General features: G+C 44.5%; 1 protein-coding gene across 1 annotated transcript; it reads left to right on the top strand.

The window, feature by feature from the left end:
- Positions 1 to 2,252: 2,252 nt before the first annotated feature.
- Positions 2,253 to 3,519, top strand: LOC121770332. Its single transcript, XM_042167080.1, has 2 exons — positions 2,253 to 2,416; positions 2,511 to 3,519. Exons 1-2 carry the CDS (start codon positions 2,253 to 2,255, stop codon positions 3,517 to 3,519), a joined length of 1,173 nt encoding a protein of 390 aa, XP_042023014.1.
- Positions 3,520 to 25,393: the final 21,874 nt, after the last annotated feature.

The raw sequence follows: 25,393 nt of genomic DNA, 5'->3' as shown, positions 1-25,393 counted from the left end.
TGGAGCAAAAAGAGTGCCACCCGGTCGGGTTAATATATGTGGTGGAAATACCACCCGGCCGGGTGTTAACGAGAAGCCTGCAGAAGTCCAGAAGCTGCCGAGTATAGAATATCCGGCCGGGTGATTTTCATTTGTAACAATTCCACCCGGGCGGGTACTACTTTTATAGCGTGGCGAGTCCAGAGACTTCTACCCGACCGGATGGATCTCATGTTGAATAATTCCACCCGTTCGGGTCCGTCGAACTGACGATTTTCTAAGCCAGACGCGATTTTAGAAGAGGCAAATAAGAGAAAAGAGCTAGGGCAACTGGAGACACTCGCTACCAGCCGCAAAAACACACTTTCTCTCTGTAGGAAGTACTCTTGGAAGAAGATTGAAGATTCAAGCATCAATTCCTCCGCCAATTGTAATCCGTATCATGAATTTCATTGTTTTTCTTAGCTTTTGTTGGTTTTCTACCGTGAGCATGAGTAGCTAAACACCTATTATGTAGAATTCTTGGTGAAGATGCATTGATTCATAGTTTTAATCCAATTGATTTCGGTTTATCTTGCTCTTGTAATTGTTTGAATTATTCTTGTGCTTTTCTCTATCAGTTGCTTGATCACCAATTGGGAGTGTTAGGGTTTCTTAGAGTAATCAGGAGATGAAATATTTAATCTTGAAAGAGGAATAATTCACTCCTTAATTCAATAGAACTCGGGAGAGTTGAGATTTTGAGTGGGATCATTAATCTAATCCAACTGTTAGGAGTTAGGTCTAAGAATTAGAAGGGAACTTCAATTATTACACCTAATCTGCGGATTTCTCACCTCGGGAGGGGGTTTAATCTATAATCGTGATTGATTCAACAATTCTGGAGACTTTAAATGGTAAATCTATTTCAATTGGGTTAGATTATGAGTTGCGCATCGGATCCCGGAATTCTGCATATTTCTCCATCATCTTTCACAACTTGCTTAATTGCTTTCTTGTTTAAGTGTTTTAATTTAATCTCTGAATTTATATGCTTTTAGTAGTTGTTAGTTTCAAAACCCAAAGTTTCCTGATTGTCTGGATAGTAGTTGAAATTTGTTCGTGGTACTTGGGTTTACACTTAATTGTCTCTGTGGGATACGATATACTCTTGCTTGGTAAATGCTACAATAACCCCGTACACTTGCGGGTATTAATTGGGTAAAATAAAGTTGAGTCAAGTTTTTGGCGTCGTTGCCAGGGACAATTTTGTGTTATATAGCTTGATATCGTGATAATAATCAAGATTACTACTTCAGATTTTACTGCTTTATTTTCTTTTTCTTTTAATTTTAATTTTTTTTTGGGTTCTCACATTTGTGTTTCTTGTCCAGGTGTATGGACACAGGTTCTAAAGGCTTGCCTCTAGAACCTTTCGATCCGGAAATCGAAGCAACAAACCGGAAGAGGAACGCTTATAGGAGACTCACACAGAAAATTCAAGCTTCTTCGCCTAACCGCATAGGAGCATCCTCAGTTCAAAGGGACCTTTCACCCATCCGATCACCAGTTCAGGACCATATTTTGTTTGATCCCGTTTCTCCTTGTTTGATGGAGTACGAAGAGGGTAACAACGGTCCACCACCCCCTCCTCCCACTAATGCTGAACTTCTACGACAGTTGGAGGAGTTGCGTCAACAGGTCAACCTTGGACCACCTGTGCCTGTGCAGAATCAGTATGTATACCAAGGCCTGACAAATCCAACTATCCATAGCAACATCGCGACCAATACTTTTGAGCTGAAAAGAGGACTGATCCAGATGGCGGAGAACATTGCTTTTAGGGCAAATCCACAGATGACCCTAACAAGCATATCACTAAGTTCATTCAGATTTGCAACACAACAAAGTTGAATGGAGTGACAGATGAGCATGTTCGACTAAGGCTGTTTCCTTTCTCTTTAGAGGATTCAGCAAATGACTGGTTAGAGAGTTCAGAGCCAGTATCAATTAGAACATGAGATGCTATGGTGGAAAAATTCTTGGAGAAATTCTATCCCCCTAGTGAAGCGATAAAGAGGCAACACAAGATCATTGCCTTTCAGATGACTCATGCAGAGAATATCAGAGACGCATGGGGAAGGTTTAAATCTTTGATGAAATGGTGTCCCAACCATGGGTTAACCCTGACAGTTCAAGTCATTACATTTTTCAAGGGATGTGTGCCTGAAGCACAAAGGGAGTTGAACTTGAGCTCAGGTGGCAATTTTCTCAAGAAATGAGTGAATGAAGTCATGGAAGTAATAGAGGAGCTTGCATCTAATGACGAAGGATGGAGCAACGAAAGAAGTAAGGTGCATAGGGTAGCTTCTACTTCAGATCATGATCCTATGAGCGCCCTATCCGACAAGTTGGATGCGCTGACCATGAAATTTGACTGCATGGCAATGGGGCAAACGTCTCAAGAACCCCAAGGAAATATGGAGGACGTGAACTATGTGAATCAATGGGGCAACACCCGGTACTACAATAATCAACGCCCCAACTTTCAGGGTGGAGGATATAATCAGTTCGGGGAACAAGGGGCATCCCAATCTCTCTTATGGGAACCCCAATAATGCTCTGCAACCACCGCCGGGGTTCACAGTTAGTGATGGAGTGGTTAATGATCCAAAGAAGATGACCACGGAAGACATACTCAAGTCTTTCATGCTACAGTCCAACAAGCTCATAGAGCAGAACAATCACAGGATGGGGAAGGTTGAGACAGATGTGCAAAGTATGGCCACTCATCTGAAGAACATCGACACACAGATCAACCAGATTTCCCAGACTGTGAGTACTATTACTCAATCGGGAAAATTTCCTTCGAACACCATCATAAATCCCAAAGATTGCAAAGCTGTGCAGTTGAGGAGTGGAAAATGTTATGAGGGACCTGCAATGCCATCAGAGGACAGAGTCATGGAAAAGGCACCTGAAGGCACCGAGACAGTACATATTACTTCCCCACCTAAGGAGAACGTGGTTCCAACTCTACCTACACCACCTGAAGCTCACACTCCCACTGACGTGAGGATTCCCTATCCTCAACGTGTGCAGAAGAAGAAGACAAATGCACAGTTCTCGAGGTTCTTGGATATATTTAGGAAGGTGCAGATAAACATCCCATTGGTGGAGGCACTACAGCAGATGCCCAGCTATGCCAAGTTTCTGAAGGATGTGGTTTCCAACAAGAGGAGATGGATGGAGTATGAGACGGTGAATTTGACTGAAAGCTGCAGCGCCATTATTCAGAAGTTGCCAGCTAAACTGAAGGATCCGGGAAGTTTTACCATCTTTTGCATAGTGGGAGATTGTCAAGAAGGGAGAGCTCTATGTGATCTGGGGGCGAGTATCAATCTGATGCCTTATTCGTGTTTCCAGAAAATGAAGATTGGAGCGCTCAGACCCACTACTATATCACTGCAGATGGCTGATAGAACAGTGTCATATCCGAAGGGGATTGTTGAAGACATACTTGTCAAGGTCGGGGAATTTATTTTCCAGTCGACTTTGTAGTACTTGATATGGAGGAAGATATGCACATCCCACTTCTCTTAGGAATGCCCTTCTTAGCCACAGGGAGAGCACTGATTGATGTGCACAAAGGAGAACTTGTTCTCCGACTGAATGATGAGAGTATCACATTTTCCATCTATGATGCGATGCAAAAATATGATGATGAGGATGCTTGGAGGTTCAAACAGTGTAACATGATCGAGGTGATTGACGGTTGTGTGAGAGGTAGCCCATGCTATCTCTTATCAAGATAGACTCGAACGATGCCTATCGCAGTCTTTACTAGCTTCAGACAATCTGCAAGTGTCTGAATTTACTGAGGATCTACTTCTTTTTGTGGGAGCTCTTAATTCTAGTGGGGAGATCCCAAGAAGGAACAACAAGTTTTTATCTTTCAAAGATCCGGCAGATGAGGAAGACAAAGAAGAGAAGAAAGAGGAACTTAAGTCGTCGCCTTCACACCTCAAGTATGCTTTTCTTGGAGAGAATGAGACGTATCCGGTAATTGTCTCTTCTTTACTTACTCCCACTGAACTCGATAAACTGCTGCGAGTGCTCAGGAAGCATAAGGGAGCTATAGGGTGCTCTATCTCAGACCTCAAGGGAATCAGCCCTACTGTCTGCATGCACAGGATTCTATTAGAAGAAGGATCCAAACCCAAAGCTCAGAATCAAAGGAGGCTCAACCCGATAATGCAAAATGTGGTGAAAAAGGAGGTATTGAAGTGGTTGAAAGCCGGGATTATATATGCTATTTCCGACAATGATTGGGTGAGTCCCACCCAAGTCGTGGCCAAGAAGGGTGGAATGATTGTGATTCAAGGTGGAAATGATAAGATGATAGCCACAAGGTTGGTGACAGGATGGCGAGTTTGCATTGACTACCGAATTCTCAATGCAGCCACGAGGAAGGACCATTTCCCTCTTCCGCTTATTGATCAGATGCTCGATAGATTAGGGGATATGAGTACTACTGCTTCCTCGATGGCTATTCTGGACACAATCAAATCTTGATCTCCCCAGAGGACCAATATAAATCGGCCTTTATTTGCCCGTATGGTGTCTATGCCTTTCGGAGGATGTCTTTTGGATTGTGCAACGCCCCTGCCACGTTCCATAGATGTATGATGTCCATCTTCCACGACATGGTGGAAGATATCATGGAAGTCTTCATGGATGACTTTTTAGTTTTTGGGTCTTCCTATGATCATTGCTTGGATAATCTGACGAGAGTATTGCAGAGGTGCAAGGAGACCAACTTAGCGCTGAATTGGGAGAAGTACCACTTCATGGTACGGGATGGTATTGTGCTTGGGCACAAAATATCTGCCACAGGACTCGAAGTTGATAGAGCCAAGATCATGGCGATTGAGCAGATGCCACCACTGTCTAGTGAGAAAGCAGTGAGGTGTTTCTTGGGGCACGCGGGATTTTATTGGCGATTCATTAATGATTTCTCTCAGATAGCCCGCCCCCTTTCCAATCTGCTAGCCAAGGATGTCAAGTTCAACTTCTCTACAGAATGTCTGCAAGCCTTTGACATTCTGAAGAAGGCGTTGGTGAGTGCTCCCGTACTTATAGCTCCAGATTGGTCATAACCTTTCGAGATCATGTGCGTTGCCAGTGATGTGGCCGTGGGCTCAGCATTGGGGCAGAAGAGGGATAAAGTGTTTAGAGTGATCTACTATCCAGCTCAGGCAAATTACACCACTACGGAGAAGGAAATGTTGGCTGTGGTATATTCCTTCGACAAGTTTTGCCTGTACCTCATTGGAGCGAAGATGATTGTGTTTACAGATCATGCCGCCATTGTTTGCTAAGGTGGATGCCAAGCCTCGATTATTTCTTATGCTACAAGAATTCGACTTGGAGATTCGGGACAGAAAGGGGTGTGAGAATGTGGTAGCCGATCACTTATCTAGATTGGAGCACTGTTTTGAAGGGGAGAACTTGAAGAAGCCTATCAATGAGGAGTTCCCTGATGAGCATCTCTTCTATGCTCAGAGTTCCTTGCCATGGTTTGCAGATATTGTGAACTTCCTCGTAGCCAAGATGGTTCCAGAGGGCCTCAACAAGCATCAAAAGAGGAAGTTCTTTCATGATGTCAAGTTCTATTTTTGGGATGAGCCGTTCCTATTTAGAAGATGCGCGGATATGGTAATTAGAAGATGTACTCCTAATGAGCAATGGGAAGCGGTGATCAGAAACTGCCACTCAAGTCCTAGTGGAGGACATTTTGGAGCTAATCGGACGGCGATGAAAGTACTTCAATGTGGATTTATTGGCCTAGCATTTATGGAGACTGTCAACAGTTCGTTCTTCATTGCAATGAATGCCAAAGAACTGGGGGGGTCTCCAAGAAGAAGGAAATGCCGATGACAACTATTGTGGAGATAGAGCTTTTTGATGTGTGGGGGATCGACTTCATGGGTCCCTTCCCACCATCCTCTGGCCATCAATACATCCTTTTGGCAATCGATTATGTTTCCCGTTGGGTGGAAGCAATCCCCACTCCGGTCAACACTTCCAAGGTGGTTATCAACTTTGTAAAGAAGAGCATTTTTACGAGGTTTGGGGCGCCGAGAGCCTTACTTAGTGATGGGGGTTCTCATTTCAAGAACAAGTGGTTGGAAGTCGTGTTGAGCAAATATGGTGTCAAGCACCGAATCACTTCCCCATATCATCCTCAAGCCAATGGTCAAACTGAATTGGCCAATCGAGAGATCAAATGCATCTTAGAGAAGACGGTGAATGCCAACATAAAGGATTGGGTTTTGAAGCTCGATGATGCACTTTGGGCGTATAGAACGGCTTATAAAACGCCAATCGGCATGTCACCTTACCAGTTGGTGTTTGAGAAATCTTGTCATCTTCCTGTGGAGCTCGAGCACAAGTCATATTGGGCAGTGAAGCAGTTAAATGCCAACTACTACAAGGCGGGAAAGGAGAGACAATCTTATCTGAACTCGCTTGATGAATTTCAGAATGAGGCGTTCGAAAATTCTGCCATCTACAAGGATCGTCTCAAAACCTATCATGATAAGATGATTGAGAAGCGGGAATTCTTCCCAGGAGATTTGGTTTTGTTATTCAATGCTTGGATGAAACTTTTCCCCGGAAATCTTAAGTCAAGGTGGTCCGGCCCTTTCAAAGTAAGAACTGTGATGAAGAATGGAGCTTTGTAGCTTGAAGCCAATGGTCAGAATATGAAGAAGTTTCATACTATGGAGCAGAAGGAAGAGGTGTTCCGACTCTCTTTGGAGCCCCAGTAATCTGCTATGGAGATGTCGAGCTAACGACTTTAACCAAAAGCGCTTCAGGGGAGGCAACCCTTAGTAGGTAACTTTATTTATTATTCTTTTGCTTGGCGTCATCGTGCCTTTGTTTTAATTTTCTTTGTTTAGTGTCTTAGTTTTTCTTAGGTGTTCCACCCGGCCGGGCCGCCAGTTTTGTTCATGGACAGTCCAGAAAGTTTCACCCGGCCGGGTGAATATTCAATTCAATAATTCCACCCGGCCGGGTCGCCAGTTTTGTTCATGGACAGTCCAGAAAGTTTCACCCGGCCGGGTGAATTTTCAATTCAATAATTTCACCCTGCCAGGTTCGACGCGGCGAACCCTGGGTATAAATCAGGTACACCCGCCTCCTCCCTCTTTTTCTCACCCGGTGTCTCCCTCTTTTCCTCCTTCAATTTTCTTCACAAAACACACACAAATTCACACTACTCTCACACACCCATCTCAAATTCACCACACCCATCTCAAATTATCTCTTGTTTGAGTGTTTTGGTCCGATTAATTTGGGCATTTGGTGGATTTTACTCAAGAGCTCAAAGAGAAGGCCCTAATTTTCGAATTCTCTCACTCTAAACAACAAAGGTATGTTCTTCACCTCTAATCTTCTCTATCCATGGATATGGAGTTGTATTTTGTGATGGGTAGGAAGGTTATAGCTTATGCAAGTTGAATTGATGATAGTTATGTGCTTCACCTGTAAGATTGTATGAGTTATAGTATGAATTGTTGCTTGTGTGGTGAAGTGAAGTTTTTGACTATGAATTGGTGAGTTGAGGGAATCCATTGTTCATTGCTTGAAATTGATGCCTGATGTTTGAGTTATGAAATTGCTATTGCTTGCGAGATTGATGTTGTTGGAATTGTTGTTTGATCATTTTATTCTACAATGGGGGTGATATTGATAATTTTGTGAGTTTTAGGGATCGAGTCTATCTCCTCGGTATTGTGTGTGATGAAAGTAATTGTAGGAATCGAGTCTATCTTCCTAATTGCTTTTGCCTTACTTGCTTGTTTATATGGTATGCATAGGGATAGTCTCTACCTCCCTTTTTTGATAGTGATTAGCCAATACAAGTACTTGAAACATCTTAAGTTTGGGGGAATCTGAATGCTTTATTGTTCACTATGTTATGGAGTACAATCTTGTTCTAACATTCCTCATTCTAGGTACTCATCAAATGGCCCCAAACGCTCTAAAACCTCACGGAGTCGGTGTTACACTCCGGAAAGGTGAATCAAAGAAATGGGATACATTGGCGGCATTGGATAGCGTGCCATCAAGATATCCATACTGGGTCACGCTCAATGGCCTCGGCATCAAGCAATCTTGGGACATCATCGTCGAGGCGGGCCATCTCACACATTTGTTCGCAAGGAAGTTCGGGTCGTACAAGGCCCTGACGGTATAGTTCTTCACCACACTTAGGGTGGAGTACTCCAGAAAGAGGATTGAGTCGATGTCTTTTCGACTTATGAATGAAGTACATGACCTTACCGTCGAAGAGTTTAATGAGCTCTTCCAGGTGACGGAAGAAGGTGAAGAAGGCCTTCTTGAGGACCCTCGGCTTGCGGACTACAGGAGAGACGAGTTTTGGGGAATGATCAGCAATGAAGCGGCTTTCAATCCATCTAAAGCCAAAATCAACGCCATCAAAAACCCAGTGCTGAGATATATGGCGAAGGCTGGTCTACCTTCCCTTTGGCCACACGGAAGCAGGAAGCATTTCAACAGAGATGCTACTGTTGTTGTGGGGAATGCTCTGCCGGAGAAGGATCAACATGGGCCACTACATGATTAAGCATTTGGAGAGGCAATCGAAGAAGACGACCGGAAAGCTTTGTTGTGGGGGGATAGTAGCTGCTTTAGCCTATAAATTCGGAGTCCGCTTTGACAATCGGACACAAGATCAAGGACCCTAGGTACTGGACTGGGAAACACTCAAGAAGGTGGGAATTATAATGGTTGATAGCCAGGGTGTGGGGCATTTCAAGATAGAACCAGGGATGTGCATCAGATTCCCCGACCCGCAGCTCTTCGCAGTTGGAGAATGGGGTTACAAAGAAAACTGAAAAATGAACTCCCCGGCTCATTTGGAGAAGATCGAAAATGTTCCCCCTCAAGGAGAAGGTTCTCCAGACGCTAGGCCGGCCTTCATAGACCCAACCTATTTGCCGCAGCCTCATATCCTTGAGGAGCCTCTGCAAATCCAAGATGCGCCGGCGGCCATGGATGAGGAAGGTGATGAGATCGGCTCTAAGTTTGAAGTGGGTCAAAGCAGTCGGCCTGAAGTGAGGAAGAGCTGAATCGGATCGTGTGTGTTTCGTGTGCTTACAGGGAACACTAATACAAGTGCTCAGTCAAGACACCACGCTTCTTAAATCCACTGGATCACTAGGTCCAGGAACCCAAGGAACACAGAGTGTTGTTGTCGTTGGACACGCTCGACTCTCCTTCAAAAATTAATCCCTCAACTCAAATTACTATTAAATTAGTATAGGGAAGTGGGGTCGATCCCACGAAGATGGATTCGTGAGTAGTGTTTAGAGACTTTGGAAACAAGCGGCTGCTGCCACGCAAAGGGTTGAGGTTTATAACAACTACCACTAGACCTAGGCACGAAATTTAAATGCTAGACCTAAGAAACAGAATACTTGTAAAATCAGACATCAACACCGAAAGAAACAATAGCTCGCTAGACCGTGTAAATGATTAACTAAATATGACTAGGCAGGAAGAATTAAAAAGTGGGGACCAGGACATTTAAATAAGGTAAGTATGGTAAAAGCTGCAACTAACAAACTCATGCAATTTCCTATCCAACTCAGAAACGTAAATGAAGAAAACAGAGCATACTCCTAGATTCGAACAGAATATAGAAATCGGGACGCCAGAAACTCGCTACGAATCGGAAGTACATCAGATCTACATAAACTGAACGAAATGAAACGAAAACACGTAAGCTAGGCATAAAATTAAACCAACACGACTCAGATTCACGTCGAATGCTTAATCCACTCCGGATCCAAGACATCCGAACTCAACACCGAGCAAAATCAACTCCATAGCTCCGATTCTCACAGATCTACTCAAATCAACTCCAGATCCCAACAATCACAGACAACCCTACGACATCAACAAGTTAAGAACCCGATTCATCCACAAACAAACTCCATTCTCCCAGATCCAACCACAAACCTGCGATAATCTAGAAAACAACCAACTCCAACAATCCAACTCAGAATTCAAGTTAACATAATCGACAAACAAAGATCAACACAGTCGGCATAAACCAAAACGAAACTTGCATAAACACAGAGAATATCCAGAAATCAAAGAGGTCCGAGCCTCGAACAGCGAAGCTCGGCGAATTCAGCAGAAACGTAAACAGAAAATAAATTATTTCTTCGCCCTCAAGTAGGACGGTGTTACCACCAGATCGAAAAGTGTGTAAGCTAGAAGTGAACCCCAAGTATGCCCTGAATTTCCCACGAAAGAACCCAAGTGTGTGAAGAAAAGTGAACTAAGCTACAAGCTGTTGGCGAAGTCTCCAACCGAGAAGATCCCTCCAGCGTGCATGCTTCTCTCTTTTATAGACGCGGACATAACCTTCTAGAGTCTTCGTAGAAATCTCTATTCTGCCCTTCAACTCCGAGGCTTCCTCCGTCGAGCAATTTTCCGCATAATGTCCACTCTTTCGCCTTCTTCCTAGGTCCACGCAACTGTCTCCCTTCTTTGCTGGACCTGGCGAAAATCTTCACACACCTGGCTTAAAACGCGTGTTAGACCCAGAAATTTCACGAATTAAAGCCCTAGACCTATGCATGAAATTAGCCTTATCAAACTGCTCACACTTAAACCATGCTTGTCCTCAAGTATGAAAGACAAGAAAATGAAATAAGGCAAATTTCAATGCACGGTTCCCAAGAACGATCCTACAAACAAGATTTAACAAAAACAAAAACCTAGACCTAGAAAACTAACAGACTCAGAAAAGAAAATAACACACAAAGAACACAAAACACAACACATAATCATGCACTAGCTTCAACTTTTAGGCGACTGTCCCCACAAGCATAAGTCTTCTCCGATCGTCTACAGTCTTCAAATCCTCCTTCTTCCTTCGTCAACCCAAACGGTTCGTCAGTTTTTCAAGAAACCTATGGATTTCCTAGCGGTTAGGTTCGCTCGATCACTCATTCCTCACCAGGGATGTTAGGACCAAAAACGCTCCAAGGTTAAAGTTACACCACTGATGCGTTGGGTTATGAGAGTTTCCCCTTTTTATTATCTCCCCTCTTTTCTGGGTAAGGCAAATATTTCCTAGGTCAGGTAATTTTTACTTCCTGCCCTTAGATAATTAAGCTCCTTTTTCTCTTCTTTTATTTTCCCCCTGGACTTCGTCCTATCTTCAATCGCTCTCACTAAGGGAATATTTCTGCCTTATTGTATCCACTAGCTCTGCAACACGTAACACACATACAAGACCTAAAAAAAACTATAAGACTTACAGTCACAAACTGCACCTATTCCCTCCCCCTCCCACTTCACTCAAGCTTGTCCCCAAGCCATCCTAGTGAAGGGGGGTAAATAGGGAAGTACAAACATGTAAAACAGAAAACCAAACAAATAAACAACGTGCCAAAAACAAACAAACTTCTCACACTTAGACCGTACACCGGGCTAAGTGGGAGAAAGCACAACAACCAAAACCAAACATGCAAAACAGCTCAACCCCTTCTCACACTTAGACCAGAAATTGGGCTAAGTGTGGAAAGTAGCAACACATATGTACAGAGCAAGCATGCTGGCACAGAACATTAAAACAAACAAAAAGCAGAAACAGAAAGCAATAAAGACGAAAAGTAAAATTTACTTGGGTTGGGGGAAATTAATTCGGGGTCTGGCCCCCTCGGGAGCCAGACTTGGGCGGCACAGCCTGTTGGGTCACTTTAGCTTTCTTTCTTGCCGGTGATTCCGGCTTCTCTTTCCTCTCGTCAGTCTATCCGGGTACGGTCTTTTTCAAGGTCATGGGTCTAGTAGAGGACGAAGTGATTAGAGGCTTGGTGACTTGTGGCTGCTTCCGGATAGATAGATCTCCTGGACTTGGCGCCCTGGGTCCGCCACTAGGTCCAGGAAGTAATATTGGTGCGTCCGGGAATTTCTCGCGCAACCACTTCATCATTGCCATCATTAACGTGACACCCTCCGTCATCTTCTCAATGTATCGGGTCGACATTGCCACCAGATAAGAAACGCGCCCCTTGAGGGCCACCATTTCCTCCCTGACCGTCTGAACCTCCGATCTCATTTCTACCATTCCCGTTCGTACTCCGGCAACTTCCTTCCTTACTCTCTCAGCTTCACCACCGTCTTTTCCTTTACCCCGCAGGGCCACAATCCCTTCCATCACTTTTTGAATCTCGGATCTCATCCAACTGACTTCCTTTCTCATTGCATCCACCTCCACAACTGGCTTCCTGGCTTCACCTGCATCAGCAACGTCCTTCACACCCGCCACCTCTTGTTCCTGTTTGATCTGGGCCTCCGATTTACCAACTTCGTAAAAACAGACATCCCTCTTGTGCATGATTAGCAGCCCCTTGTTGAAGAAGTACTCCATATTGAAAACCTCGGGGGGTAGACACATCTTCACCTCCCGGCAAGCCTTGTGGATCTTCATAATCATATTGCGCTGCAGATAAGCTCCCAGAAGGTGGCATGTGTATAGATGCCGGGAGGGATTGGCAGTTACTTGGTGGCAGGCTTGAGCTTACCAGTAGCCCAAATGAACACGTACACCCGTGGCCATGCACCAGGTAAAGTATAAGTCGGCGGTTGTCAAGGCGGTGTTGGCTGTGCCCATCAGGTTGTAGCTAATGAAGGTTTGGGCGAACCTCAGAACCCTGTTTTCGATGTGGTGAGCCTTCGGATGAGTCAAGAACTCCCATGCGCTCTGCGCTTTGAAACCTGCTTGAGTTTTGGTGGACCAACCATTCTCTCATTCCATAAACCTTCGTCATCTTCCGTACGCGTTAGCAGACCCATCCGTAGAGTCCACTCCCTGATGCTCATCACATGCTCTTCATTGAAGAGCCGAAAGTTAATGGAATCGGCATCCAAGTCGGTGGTGGATTTAAACAGGAAAGTCAAGAAAAATTCTCGTGCCACGTCTATCAGAACCTCAAGGGTGCTATGCTTTAGCAACCAGTCAAAGCCGATTGCCTCTATATACCCCCGAAACTCGTCATTGCTTGAGATCCCCTTAAGCTCTGCTGAATCGTACTTCTTTCCCGATTTGGCATGTTTCCTCACGGTACTCTTCTCTGCATATATCGTTGTACGTTTTGGGTCATCAAACTTCCCCATCGCATTCAGCAGTTCCTTAGTTATCCAGATTTCTTTCGGCTCAAAATTGAGCTCTACTCCTTGATCTTCCTCGGAGTTACTGGACTCATTAGGGCTTTCCGACTCGGCATCAGACGATATTTTAGCAGGTGGAGAGGGAGAATGGTCGGCGGACTTCCCTCTTGCTTTCTTGGTCGAGGAAGGAGCGATCTGCTTCCCCTTCCTCTTCCTCTCAACCGCGCGTCTGCGCTCCTCCTCGTCGTTCTCCCCATCGTCAGGTCTGGGAGAATCTGCCTGCTCAGGTGCTACGGCCCCTCGACCCAGCATGTCCTCCTCCGTCTGCTGGACGGTTTCGTCTATCTCATCAAGCAGACTCCGACGAGCCTGCCTCCTTGCTTCCCTTGCATTTACCGATGAATCGGTCCCATCAGGGACATCAGTCAGATCCACCATTAGAGTCATCCCGTCGTCGACGGGTTCCTGTGCCTCGCCAGACGCGAGGTCGTCTTCCTTCCCAATCAATGGGGTTGCCCCCTCGATGTAAACAGGGGTCTCTACCCCATCCGGACTTCCCGTAACAAATTGGGCTTCGGTGCCCTCAACCACTCCTGGGGTTTCCCCCGCCGATTGTCTTTCAGAATTTAGGGCTTCGCCGCCCGTTGGAACATCGCAACCAACAACAGGGGTTTCCCCCTCGACCAACTCCTCCAAAACAGGGGTTTCCCCATCTGTAAATTCCTTCACAACAAGGGTTGCCCCCTCCTCAGTGACAGAACCTAACCTAGGCTCACTTACGGCCAACAACTCCAACCCCGCGGTCAGATTTGCTTCTTCTTCGCGAGATTCTGCGGTGGTTGGTTCTTGAACAGTGACGATTTCTTCTGGTACAACGGTGGTGGGTTCTGCGGCAGCCACCGGTTTGGGTGTTGAAACCCCTGAAGTTTCCGGTTGTGATACGGCAGATGTAGAAACGGCTGGTGCAGATTTCCCCATTACCGCCGCGAACATGGCAAATGCCTCCATCGCCTTTTCTGGTCCCCCAAATTTTTGTAGTATATCCGCCATAAACGCCGCCGCACTTGAATTGGCGGATCCTGAAGTGTTTCCGGTACTCGGCTTGTTATCCATGAAGAATTCTGTAGAAAATCTTGACAAAAACTAGGACAGAAATTTCTTTGATTAGGGTTAGAGAAAGAAACCCTAGAGAGAAGTTTGGGGAATTCTGGATGTAGAGAGAGAGTGAATAAGGGAAAATGAAAAGAGAACACGGTTATTAACCGATAGGTATGGGAGAGGACGGTTTGCAGGCGGTTGCAGGCATGACGCTAGCGATTGCACGCCTTCCCATAAAGGTGTCCTTCGAAATTCGAACCGGTGCCAACTCCCTCCAAAACTTTACTTCTCAACTCCTCACCCTAGCAAATTCCTTCTGCAAAACCGTACTTAGGAAAAAAACATTAAACAAAAACTTGAAACGCCAGACTCCTCGGTTTTAGGGCATGACAGTATCAAAAACATTCCCAAAGAGTCTGGTATTTCGAAAATATTTTTGGAAGATTATTTTTTTTTGTTTTGTTTGGGTTTTTCTAGATTTACGAAAAGCGATTAAATATTTACAAAATTTCTTACGAGTGTTCTCAAGATTCCCCGGGTCAGGGTATAAAAACTTTTCAGTCACTCGACCCAGGAAATCTTTAAGAACACTTCCTTCCTAGACCCGTTTGCGGATATCAAGAAGCGCGTGTAGCGGCACTTCGTCCACTACACACATCTCCGAGGCATCCCTAAACACCTTCGGACGATGACCATTGACAAGGAAAGGAGTAGAGTTTGAAGAACTTCCCTGGATTTCTACTGCTCCATTTGCACGCAGACTCACAACAGTGTATGGCCCAATCCATTTGGACTTTAACTTGCCGGGCATTAACTTGAGCCGGGACTGGAACAGGAGAACCTTCTGCCCAACTTGCAGTTCCTTGGTCCGGAGATTTTTATCATGCCATAATTTGGTCTTTTCCTTGTACCACATTGCTGACTCGTAAGATTCAAGTCGCAATTCTTCCAACTCTTGGAGTTGCAGTTTCCTCTCTCCCTCACAAGCTCGAGGACTCATATTAATCTCCTTGATCGCCCAGTACGCCCTGTGCTCAATTTCCACCGGTAGGTGACACATCTTGCCAAATACTAACCTGTAAGGAGACATTCCAATGGGCGTTTTATATACTGTTCTATATGCCCATAATGCATCATCAATTCTCTTGCTCCAGTCTTTCCTCGACGGATTCACCGTTTTTTTCAGGATCGCTTTGATTTCTCTATTTGATATTTCCGCTTGGCCGTTGGACTGAGGATGATATGGTGTGGAGAGGCGATGGTGAACTCCGTACTTTCTCATTAGAGCTTCAATAGTCCGGTTGTGGAAATGCGTCCCATTGTCAGATATTATAGCTCTGGGTACTCCGTACCTGTTGAAAATGTTAGCTCTAAGGAACTTCGCTACCTCTTTAGCTTCACACGATGCTGTTGCTTTTGCCTCTATCCACTTCGAAACATAATCTACTGCCACAAGTATGTAGGTGTTTCCGTATGAAGACGGAAATGGACCCATGAAGTCCATCCCCAAGACATCGAAGATCTCACATACAATTATTGGAACTTGTGGCATTTCGTCCCTCCTGGAGATTCCCTCGGTCTGTTGACACCTCACACAGTTCTGACAGAATTCAAAAGCATCCTTATTCAACGTGGGCCAGTAAAACCCACTGTCCAACACCTTCCTTGCGGTCTTCCTAGGTCCAAAGTGACCTCCACACGCTAGGGCATGGCAATGGTTCAGCACATCCCTCTGTTCCCACTCTGGGATACACCTCCGGATAACTTGGTCGGCTCCCATTCGCCACAAATACGGGTCATCCCAGAAATAGTACTTGGCCTCACTCTTCAATTTCATCTTCTGGGACCGGGAGATTTCTTGGGAACTGGGTACCTCTCCAGTGACTAAGTAATTTGCCAGGTCAGCGAACCATGGCTCAGTGTTTGTCTGACATTTCCCTTTCTCGGCATCCCCTGGACCTATTAATGCCATGAGCTTTTCCCAATTGATGGGTCTAGAGAGTTCTTCCAGATAATACAAATGCTCTGGAATTGCTTCCTCGGTCTCTCCTTGAAAGATACGACTTAGGTGGTCAGCCACCTTGTTCTCAGTTCCTTTCTTATCCTTAACTTCCCAATCGAATTCTTATAAAAGTAATACCCAACGGATTAATCTTGGTTTAGACTCCTTCTTTGCCAGCAAGTACTTAATAGCTGCATGGTCCGTGAAAACGATCACCTTCGACCCCAACAAATACGGGCGAAACTTCTCAAACGAGTATACCACTGCCAGCATTTCTTTTTCGGTGGTGTCATAATTCTTCTGAGCTTGATTTAGTGTTTTGGATGCATAAAAGATCACATAGCTTTTTCCATCAATTCCTTGACCTAGCACTGCTCCCACGGCATAGCCGCTTGCGTCACACATAATTTCAAAGGGTAGATTCCAGTTGGGCGCTCTAATAATGGGGGCAGATACTAGTCTATCTTTCAACAACTGAAAAGCCCTTTTGCACTCCTCATAGAACTCAAACTCCACATCGTTATGCAATAAGTGAGTGAGTGGTTGAGCAATCTTTGCGAAATCCTTTATGAACCTCCTATAAAATCCTGCATGCCCTAGGAATCCTCTCACCTCTTTCTGATTCATCGGGTAAGGCAGTTTCGAGATGACATCGATTTTTGCTTGATCTACCTGTATGCCTCTTTCCGATACCACATGCCCTAGGACAATTCCTTCAGGGACCATAAAGTGGCATTTCTCGAAATTCAAAACCAAATGCTTTTCCTGGCACCTCCTCAGCACTAAATCCAAACTCGCCAAACACGAGTCAAATGAATTCCCGTACACAGTGAAGTCGTCCATAAAAATCTCGATGCAATCCTCTAGGAGATCCGAAAAAATACTCATCATACACCGCTGGAAAGTCCCTGGCGCATTACGGAGACCAAACGGCATCCTCCTATAAGCGTACGTTCCAAAGGGACATGTGAAAGTTGTCTTCTCTTGATCCTCGGGATCCACATAGATTTGAAAATATCCACTATATCCGTCCAGGAAACAGAAATATTGCTTACCTGCCAGCCTCTCCAACATCTGATCAATGAAAGGTAGCGGGAAGTGATCCTTCTTAGTAGCCTCGTTCAGCTTCCGGTAGTCAATACACATCCTCCACCCAGTAACAAGTCGAGTGGGGACCAACTCATTTTTATCGTTCTTAACTACCTGTATTCCTGACTTCTTTGGTACCATATGTACGGGACTAACCCATTCACTGTCTGGTATGGAATATATGATTCCTAGGGATAGCAGCTTCAATACTTCCTTCAACACTTCTTCCCTCATGTTCGGATTCAACCTGCGTTGCGGATCCCTACATGCCTTTGCTCCTTCTTCTAAACGAATGTGATGCATACACATATCTGGACTGATTCCAACCAAGTCAGAGATCGTCCACCCAATGGCTTTCTTGTTTCTCCTAATTACATTCAGCAGTTCCTCTTCTTGTCCCTCGGTCAAGCTGCTGTTAATAATCACCGGGAAGTTTTCGTTTTCCTCCAGATAAGCATACTTGAGCCCCGGTGGAAGTGTTTTCAATTCTTTCTTGGGGATATCTTGTTCCTGGGGCAAGGGATTTTTTTCTGTTGTCATTCCTTTCTTAGACTCAGCAGAACTGTTCATGCTCGCCACATAAGGTGTCTTCCTTGATCTAACTAGCTCCGGACTTGTACAGAATTCCAGAATTGCTTCCGCTAGTTCCTCATCTGATAACTCATTTGTGTTCATTGTTTGACACCAACTGGCTACTTCTCTATCAATGGCATGACCCATCTCAGAATTCTCGATTTGTTCCTGCATTAACTCTGTCTCAAGATATTCCTGGACCAAGGGTTTAATAACATCTATAGCATACAAATTTTCAACGTCAAGAGGTCTTTTCATTGCCTCATCTATGCTGAATGTATATTTCTCCCCATTGTAATCAAGGCAAATAGTACCGTCAAAAACATCAATGATAGTTTTAGCAGTTCGTAGAAAAGGTCTCCCTAGAAGTACTCCGCCAGACTCTGCAGACTCATTATCACTCATCCTTATCACATGGAAATCAGCTGGGTACAAGAAATCATGTACCTTTACTATCACATTCTCAAGCACACCTTCAGGACAAATGCATGACCTGTCTGCCAATTGGATCACAACTTTCGTGTCCACCATGCCTACCCCTACTAACCTCTTGTATACAGATAGCGGTAACACATTTATCGACGCACCTAAATCACACATAGCATGCTCGATTTTCACGTCACCAATAGAGATGGGTAAGGTAAACATACCTGGATCATTGCATTTTGAAGGCATCCTCCGCTTTTGAATCACTGCCGAGACATTCTCGCCTATCAAAATTTTCCCACTAGGTCTAGCCTTTCCAGCTATAAATTCCTTGATGAACTTGCTAAACACCGACAATTTCAAGGCCTGCAGGAATGGTAGATTAATGTCTAGTTTCCCAAAAATGTCCATGAAATCCACCGGCTCTTCTTTCTTCTTCTTGGCTTCCCCCCGGCTCAGGAAAGGCTTCAATCGTTTTCCTGCTCCTGTAGAACTGTCAGCTAAGAATTCTCCAGTCTCCTCCCTTTCTGCCTCGTTCTCAAATTCTGGCTCTGGATCGAGGAAGAATGGCTCAGTTGACTTAGGCAAGGGTTTCTCCAAATCTCCTATCTTAAGGTCATCCTTGACCAAAGAACTTTCTCCTTCCAAGTCCCCAGACCTAGGAATAGTATCTTCTTCCTTACCTTCCTTGGGGCTTATCGCTTCCTTCGTTCTCACCACTGGCCCATCATATGCCTTCCCGGATCTCAAGGTAACCTGACTTATATTCGCCCTATCTGGTGGCCTTACTGAGGCGGGAATCTTTCCCTCGTTTCCTCTCATATCACTCAAAGCAGTGGCTATCTGGGACAATTGTTTAGCCAGCATATCCATGGCTGCCTTTTGCTCCTGTTGAGCATCTTGAAGCTTATGCACTACGTCATTGTTCGATTACAGGTTGCTTTGCATATGTTGCTGAGAACTGACGAGGTCGTGCACCATATCATCGATACTCTTTGGTGACTTTTGTGGTTGACTGGGCCCTGGCCCTATACTCAGCGTCGGTCCACTCGCTTGATTCTGACGAGCATTCCCTTGACCGCCTGAAGAGTTGTTGTATTGATTTCCTTGGCCCTGGTAATTATTCTGAAAATTCCTTTGGTGCGGTGGCACATAAGAGTTCCCTTGATTATTCTGATTTCTGTTCCCCCAGCTTGAGTGGTCTCCTTGGTTCCGATTGATCCAGCTGCCCTGCCCCTCTTGATTTCTTCCTGACCAGTTACCTTGCCTTTCGGGCTGAGGTGCAAACTGCTGACTTTGTTGTGGTGCTGGCTGATTCTGCTCATTGTGAGTCTATCTGAAATTCGGATGATTCCGCCAAGGTGCATCTCTCTGTCTTCCTGGATTCCAGCTCCCATCGGGATTCCAACTACCCATTGCATTGACCTGGGCCTGATAATCTCCTTCCTGGGTCCCGTAATATTGCTGAATTTGACTATCTCCTGGACCCGGAGATTTCTCCTTCCCTTGCGAAGTCAGTGGATTCGTTTTCTCAATCGCGTTCAAACGAGCCTTCTCGAGCCTATCAATCCTTGCCTCCACTTTATCATCTTCTTGCTCTCTTACGGCATGCACCGACCCTCTTCTCACAGCATTCATAGGGTTATCGTACGCCTTCTTAGCGTCGATCAATTTTCCCAGAATTTCCCTTGCTTCACTTCCCCTCTTTCTTGTGAAATTCCCCCCACTCGAGGAATTCATTAAATCCTTTGACTCGGGAGTCGCTCCTTCGTAAAACAGAGAGTAGGTCTCTGCCTCTATCATTCGGTGGTTTGGGCATGCATCTAACAACCCCTTAAATCTCGACCAATACTGACTTAAGGATTCGTCGTAATCCTGCTTACACTCTAATATTTCTTTCTTCAGTGCATTCGTCTTGTTGGATGGGAAGAAATAATCTAGGAATTCCAATTTGAAATCCCTCCATGTGCGAATAGAATCCGGGGGTAACCTTAATAACCACGTGTTAGCTTCCCCTTTCAAGGTAAACGAAATCGCACGTAGGCGATAATCCTCCTCTGTTGCATCATTCGGCCTTTTCTGAATACCACACAACTTGCTGAATTCATTTAAGAACTCATACGGACACTCATTTCTACGCCCAGAGAACGTCGGCAAGATGCCGAGCACGTTTGTCTTGATCTCAATAGTCCTCTGGCGTGGATTCATCACTATAGTTTGAGCTGGTTCTCCATCTAAATGGGCAGTGAGAGAACCGATCTCTAGATCTGGATCTACTACCTGCGCCATGAGTATTTCCTCTGCTTCCCCTGTTTCTGACTCCGTTTCTGATTCGGGTGGGGATTCTGGATCTTCGCGTCCTGACGACGTCCAAGATTCGTCGCTAGTTGATTCACTCGGGAACGGATCTTCTGTGGTGAACCCTGATCTGGTGGTCACAGTAGAGGCTGTATCCTTAACCTGCCGAGTAAACTGGTCGTACTTCCTCCCAGACGAGTTGCTCCAGTAGGTAGATCCTGAGCCTCTGCTCATAAACTACAAACAAAAGAGAAAGAAAACAAATCAAAACTATTTACACCACAGACTCTGAACACTAACACTAAGCACGCCATCCATCCCCGACAACGGCGCCATTTGAAGTGAGGAAGAGCTGAATCGGATCGTGTGTGTTTCGTGTGCTTACAGGGAACACTAATACAAGTGCTCAGTCAAGACACCGCGCTTCTTAAATCCACTGGATCACTAGGTCCAGGAACCCAAGGAACACAGAGTGTTGTTGTCGTTGGACACGCTCGACTCTCCTTCAAAAATTAATCCCTCAACCCAAATTACTATTAAATTAGTATAGGGAAGTGGGGTCGATCCCACGAAGATGGATTCGTGAGTAGTGTTTAGAGACTCTGGAAACAAGCGGCTGCTGCCACGCAAAGGGTTGAGGTTTATAACAACTACCACTAGACCTAGGCACGGAATTTAAATGCTAGACCTAAGAAACAGAATACTTGTAAAATCAGACATCAACACCGAAAGAAACAATAGCTCGCTAGACCGTGTAAATGATTAACTAAATATGACTAGGCAGGAAGAATTAAAAAGTGGGGACTAGGACATTCAAATAAGGTAAGTACGGTAAAAGCTGCAACTAACAAACTCATGCAATTTCCTATCCAACTCAGAAACGTAAATGAAGAAAACAGAGCATACTCCTAGATTCGAACAGAATATAGAAATCGGGACGCCGGAAACTCGCTACGAATCGGAAGTACATCAGATCTACATAAACTGAACGAAATGAAACCAAAACACGTAAGCTAGGCATAAAATTAAACCAACACGACTCAGATTCACGTCGAATGCTTAATCCACTCCGGATCCAAGACATCCTAACTCAACACCCAGCAAAATCAACTCCATAGCTCCGATTCTCACAGATCTACTCAAATCAACTCCAGATCCCAACAATCACAGACAACCCTATGACATCAACAAGTTAAGAACCCGATTCATCCACAAACAAACTCCATTCTCCCAGATCCAAACACAAACCTGCGATAATCTAGAAAACAACCAACTCCAACAATCCAACTCAGAATTCAAGTAAACATAATCGACAAACAAAGATCAACACAGTCAGCATAAACCAAAACGAAACTTGCATAAACACAGAGAATATCCAGAAATCAAAGAGGTCCGAGCCTCGAACAGCGAAGCTCGGCGAATTCAGCAGAAACGTAAACAGAAAATAAATTGTTTCTTCGCCCTCAAGTAGGACGGTGTTACCACCAGATCGAAAAGTGTGTAAGCTAGAAGTGAACCCCAAGTATTCCCTGAATTTCCCACGAAAGAACCCAAGTGTGTGAAGAAAAGTGAACTAAGCTACAAGCTGTTGGCGAGGTCTCCAACCGAGAAGATCCCTCCAGCGTGCATGCTTCTCTCTTTTATAGACGCAACTGTCTCCCTTCTTCCTAGGTCCACGCAACTGTCTCCCTTCTTTGCTGGACCTGGCGAAAATCTTCACACACCTGGCTTAAAACGCGTGTTAGACCCAGAAATTTCATGAATTAAAGCCCTAGACCTATGCATGAAATTAGCCTTATCACTGCCCAAGAGGAGTAGACCGCGGGGGAAACCGTCCAGAGATAGCTATCTGGCGGAAATTGCTGCAGGGGTACGATCGCTTCAGGTGAGCCATGATCAGCAGGAGGCCCGTTGGAATCAGGCGAAAGTGGAGGCAATGGCATGGAGAGCCCAGTGCGACACCCGGTTGGATAACTATGTGAACCGGCTTGACCACTATGGGGAACAACTTCAGCACCTGCACACTCAGCTCGAAGCTAGTGATGCAGCACAACAGGCTTTTTACCAGGCATACTACGTGGGGTTCCCGCCACCATCGGAATAGAGGTACCTCAACCATCCACTGCTCTTAAAACTTATTCTATCCTTTGTCTTGAATAAGTTTGGGGGGTTCTGACGTGGATCAGTTGCTCATTTCCACACTTGTTTAAGGAATATGTTTGCTTATTTGGTGTCATTTGGTGTAAGTCCCGCCTGTGGGACTCGAATTCGAATATGGATGAATGTAAGATAATTTGTGCTAAGCAATGGGTTGATAGCTGAAGATGATAATTGTTTTGTCTTGAAAATTTTGGTTAGAATGGTTAGGGACTTGCGTGATCAATTCATGATTTAATTGTGAGTGAAGTGCTTGTTTGCTTGGTCAATGCTAATTCCGGTCAGATTTGAGCCATATTTTGTTCACGTGTGATGTGATTGGGTACGTGCTTTTGCTTCTAGAACTTGCTCCTCGTCATGTCAAGTCTATATAGTGGATGTGAACTTAAGAGATGAAGTTAGGCATTCTTTGATTATCCCCATACACTCGTAAATCCCTAGTTAGCTCTCATAGCCAAAATATATTTGATTGTTGAAAAATAATATCTTAAATTACTCTCTAAAGTGAAGGGGTTCGTAAAATTAAAAAAAAAAGAAAAAGAAAAAATAGGAGGTACAAGCTAGACGAAGTCTAGGAAGAAAAAAAATAAAAAATAAAAAAATTATGGTGTTGGAGATAGTAAGAAGTGGGTCTTGGAGGCTAGGAGGAAGCATGATGAAATCGAGCTTATCTAAGTTTTGTTTTGGTGAATGGTTATTGAAAAGCCACTTGGAGCTAGAGTGTGTACGGTGTGTTTTACTGTTCTAGGTCGAGCTACTAAGTCCAATGAATCCACTAGATCATTAGGTCTAGGAACTCAAGGGAATATAGAAGACTCAGTCGTTGGACACACAAGCTCGTGTTTCAAAGATCCCTCAACCCGTTATACTATAGATTAGTATAGAGAAGCATGGGTCGATCCCACGAAGATGGACGCGTAAGAAAGCATCTAGAGACCTTGGTTTAAAAAGCGGCTGCTGCCACGCAAATTGGGTTGAGGTTGACTACTATTAGACCTAGGCACAAAATCAAACACTAGACCTAGGAAACTGTAAACATCATGCTGACATCGAACATTCTCATGACTACGAAATAACCAACTACCTTTCTAGACTTAGCAACCAACATCCTAATTCAACTAAACAGAAAGCGAATAAAAGTGGGGACCAACTTCCAGAAGTATCAAGTACGGAAGGAAAGCTGCAACTAACTAACTAAGGATTTTACTAACAGCAACACGCATCTCATCAACTGAATTAAACACGAACATGAAGAAAACAGAGCATGTATCTAGATTCGAACAGAATATAGAAATTCGGACATCGAAAACTTGCAAACAGCCGGAAATAAAACAGATCTACATATACTAGACGGAATGAAAAGAAAACACGAAAGCTAAGCATAAATCTCGATCACTCTGTTTCAGATCCAAACGTCGGATGCTTAACCCACTCCGGATCCAAGCAATCCGAACCCAACAATAACCTGATTCAACTCCATAGTCTCAGATTCAACAAATCTGCTCCGATCAACGCTAGATTCCAACGATCTTACTCAAACTCAGCAACCAACATAAAATTCAGACATCCACTCAGCGATCGCAACAAACTCAAAATGATAAACTTCCATAATCGAAATCAACAGCAGCTCAAACACAGAAAATAGAAATTGCATAAACGACGGAAATTCAACAACAAACAGTGCCTAGCTTCGAACGGCGAAGCTCAGTGAAATTCGCGACGGTAAAGTAAAATGAAAGCGATTAAAGTGTATATTCGCCCTCCGCGAGGACGGTGTTGCCCAACTACGGACTAGCCAAGTAAAACCCAGACCCCTACAATTTCCCGATAAAACCCAAAAGTATGTAGAAGAGAGTGAGCTAGAGCAACAATCTGGTCATCAGGACTCCACCGAGAATGTCCCCTATGATTGCATGCTTTCTTCTTTATATATGTGCGGACATAATCTTCTAGAAGCCTTCGTAGAAATCTCCATTCTACCCTTCAGCCCCTTGATTTCCTTCGTCTTGTAATTTTTCTTCAAATTGCTCACTTATTCGCCAGTTTCCTTGGACCATGCAATTGTCCTTCTCTATTCCTGGATCCCTTCTACATACCTGGCTTAAAACATGTGTTAGACCCTGCAAATGAATGAGTTTCTCCCCTATATCTATGCATGAATTTAGCCTTATCAAACTGCTCACTCTTAAACCATACATGTCCTCAAGTATAAAGACAAGAAAAAGAATAAGGCGAATTTCAATGCATGATTATCCTATGACCAACTCTAAAAAAACAAAAAAAAACTCCTAGACCTAGACATAAAACAGACTCAAAAAGAGAAAACAAACACTTAATGAAAAACACAAAGAAAAATACATAGGCATGAACCAGCTTCAATTTTAGGCAGCCGTCCCCACAAGTTTAAGGTCAATCCGATCGTCTACAGTCTCCAAATCCTCCCCTTTACCTTATTCTACCTAGTCGGTCTGTCAGTTTGTCCAGATAGCCTATTGACTTCCCACTTGTTGGATTCACTCGATCACTCATTCCTCACCAGGGATTTTAGGATCGAATCGCTCTTAAGTTAATGTT

This window comes from Salvia splendens, chromosome 16 (genome assembly GCF_004379255.2).
Source record: "Salvia splendens isolate huo1 chromosome 16, SspV2, whole genome shotgun sequence".
In the NCBI taxonomy this organism is placed as follows: Eukaryota; Viridiplantae; Streptophyta; class Magnoliopsida; order Lamiales; family Lamiaceae; genus Salvia; species Salvia splendens.
Note: the sequence above shows the minus strand (reverse complement) of the source record. Positions and strands in the feature narration are given on the sequence as shown.

Bases quoted from the DNA above. Each gene is read 5' to 3' on its own strand.
- LOC121770332 (XM_042167080.1), top strand. From the start codon at position 2,253: ATGGAAGTAATAGAGGAGCTTGCATCTAATGACGAAGGATGGAGCAAC. The intron at 2,417-2,510 runs GTCTCAAGAACC...CCCAACTTTCAG, and splicing joins TGCATGGCAATGGGGCAAAC to GGTGGAGGATATAATCAGTT.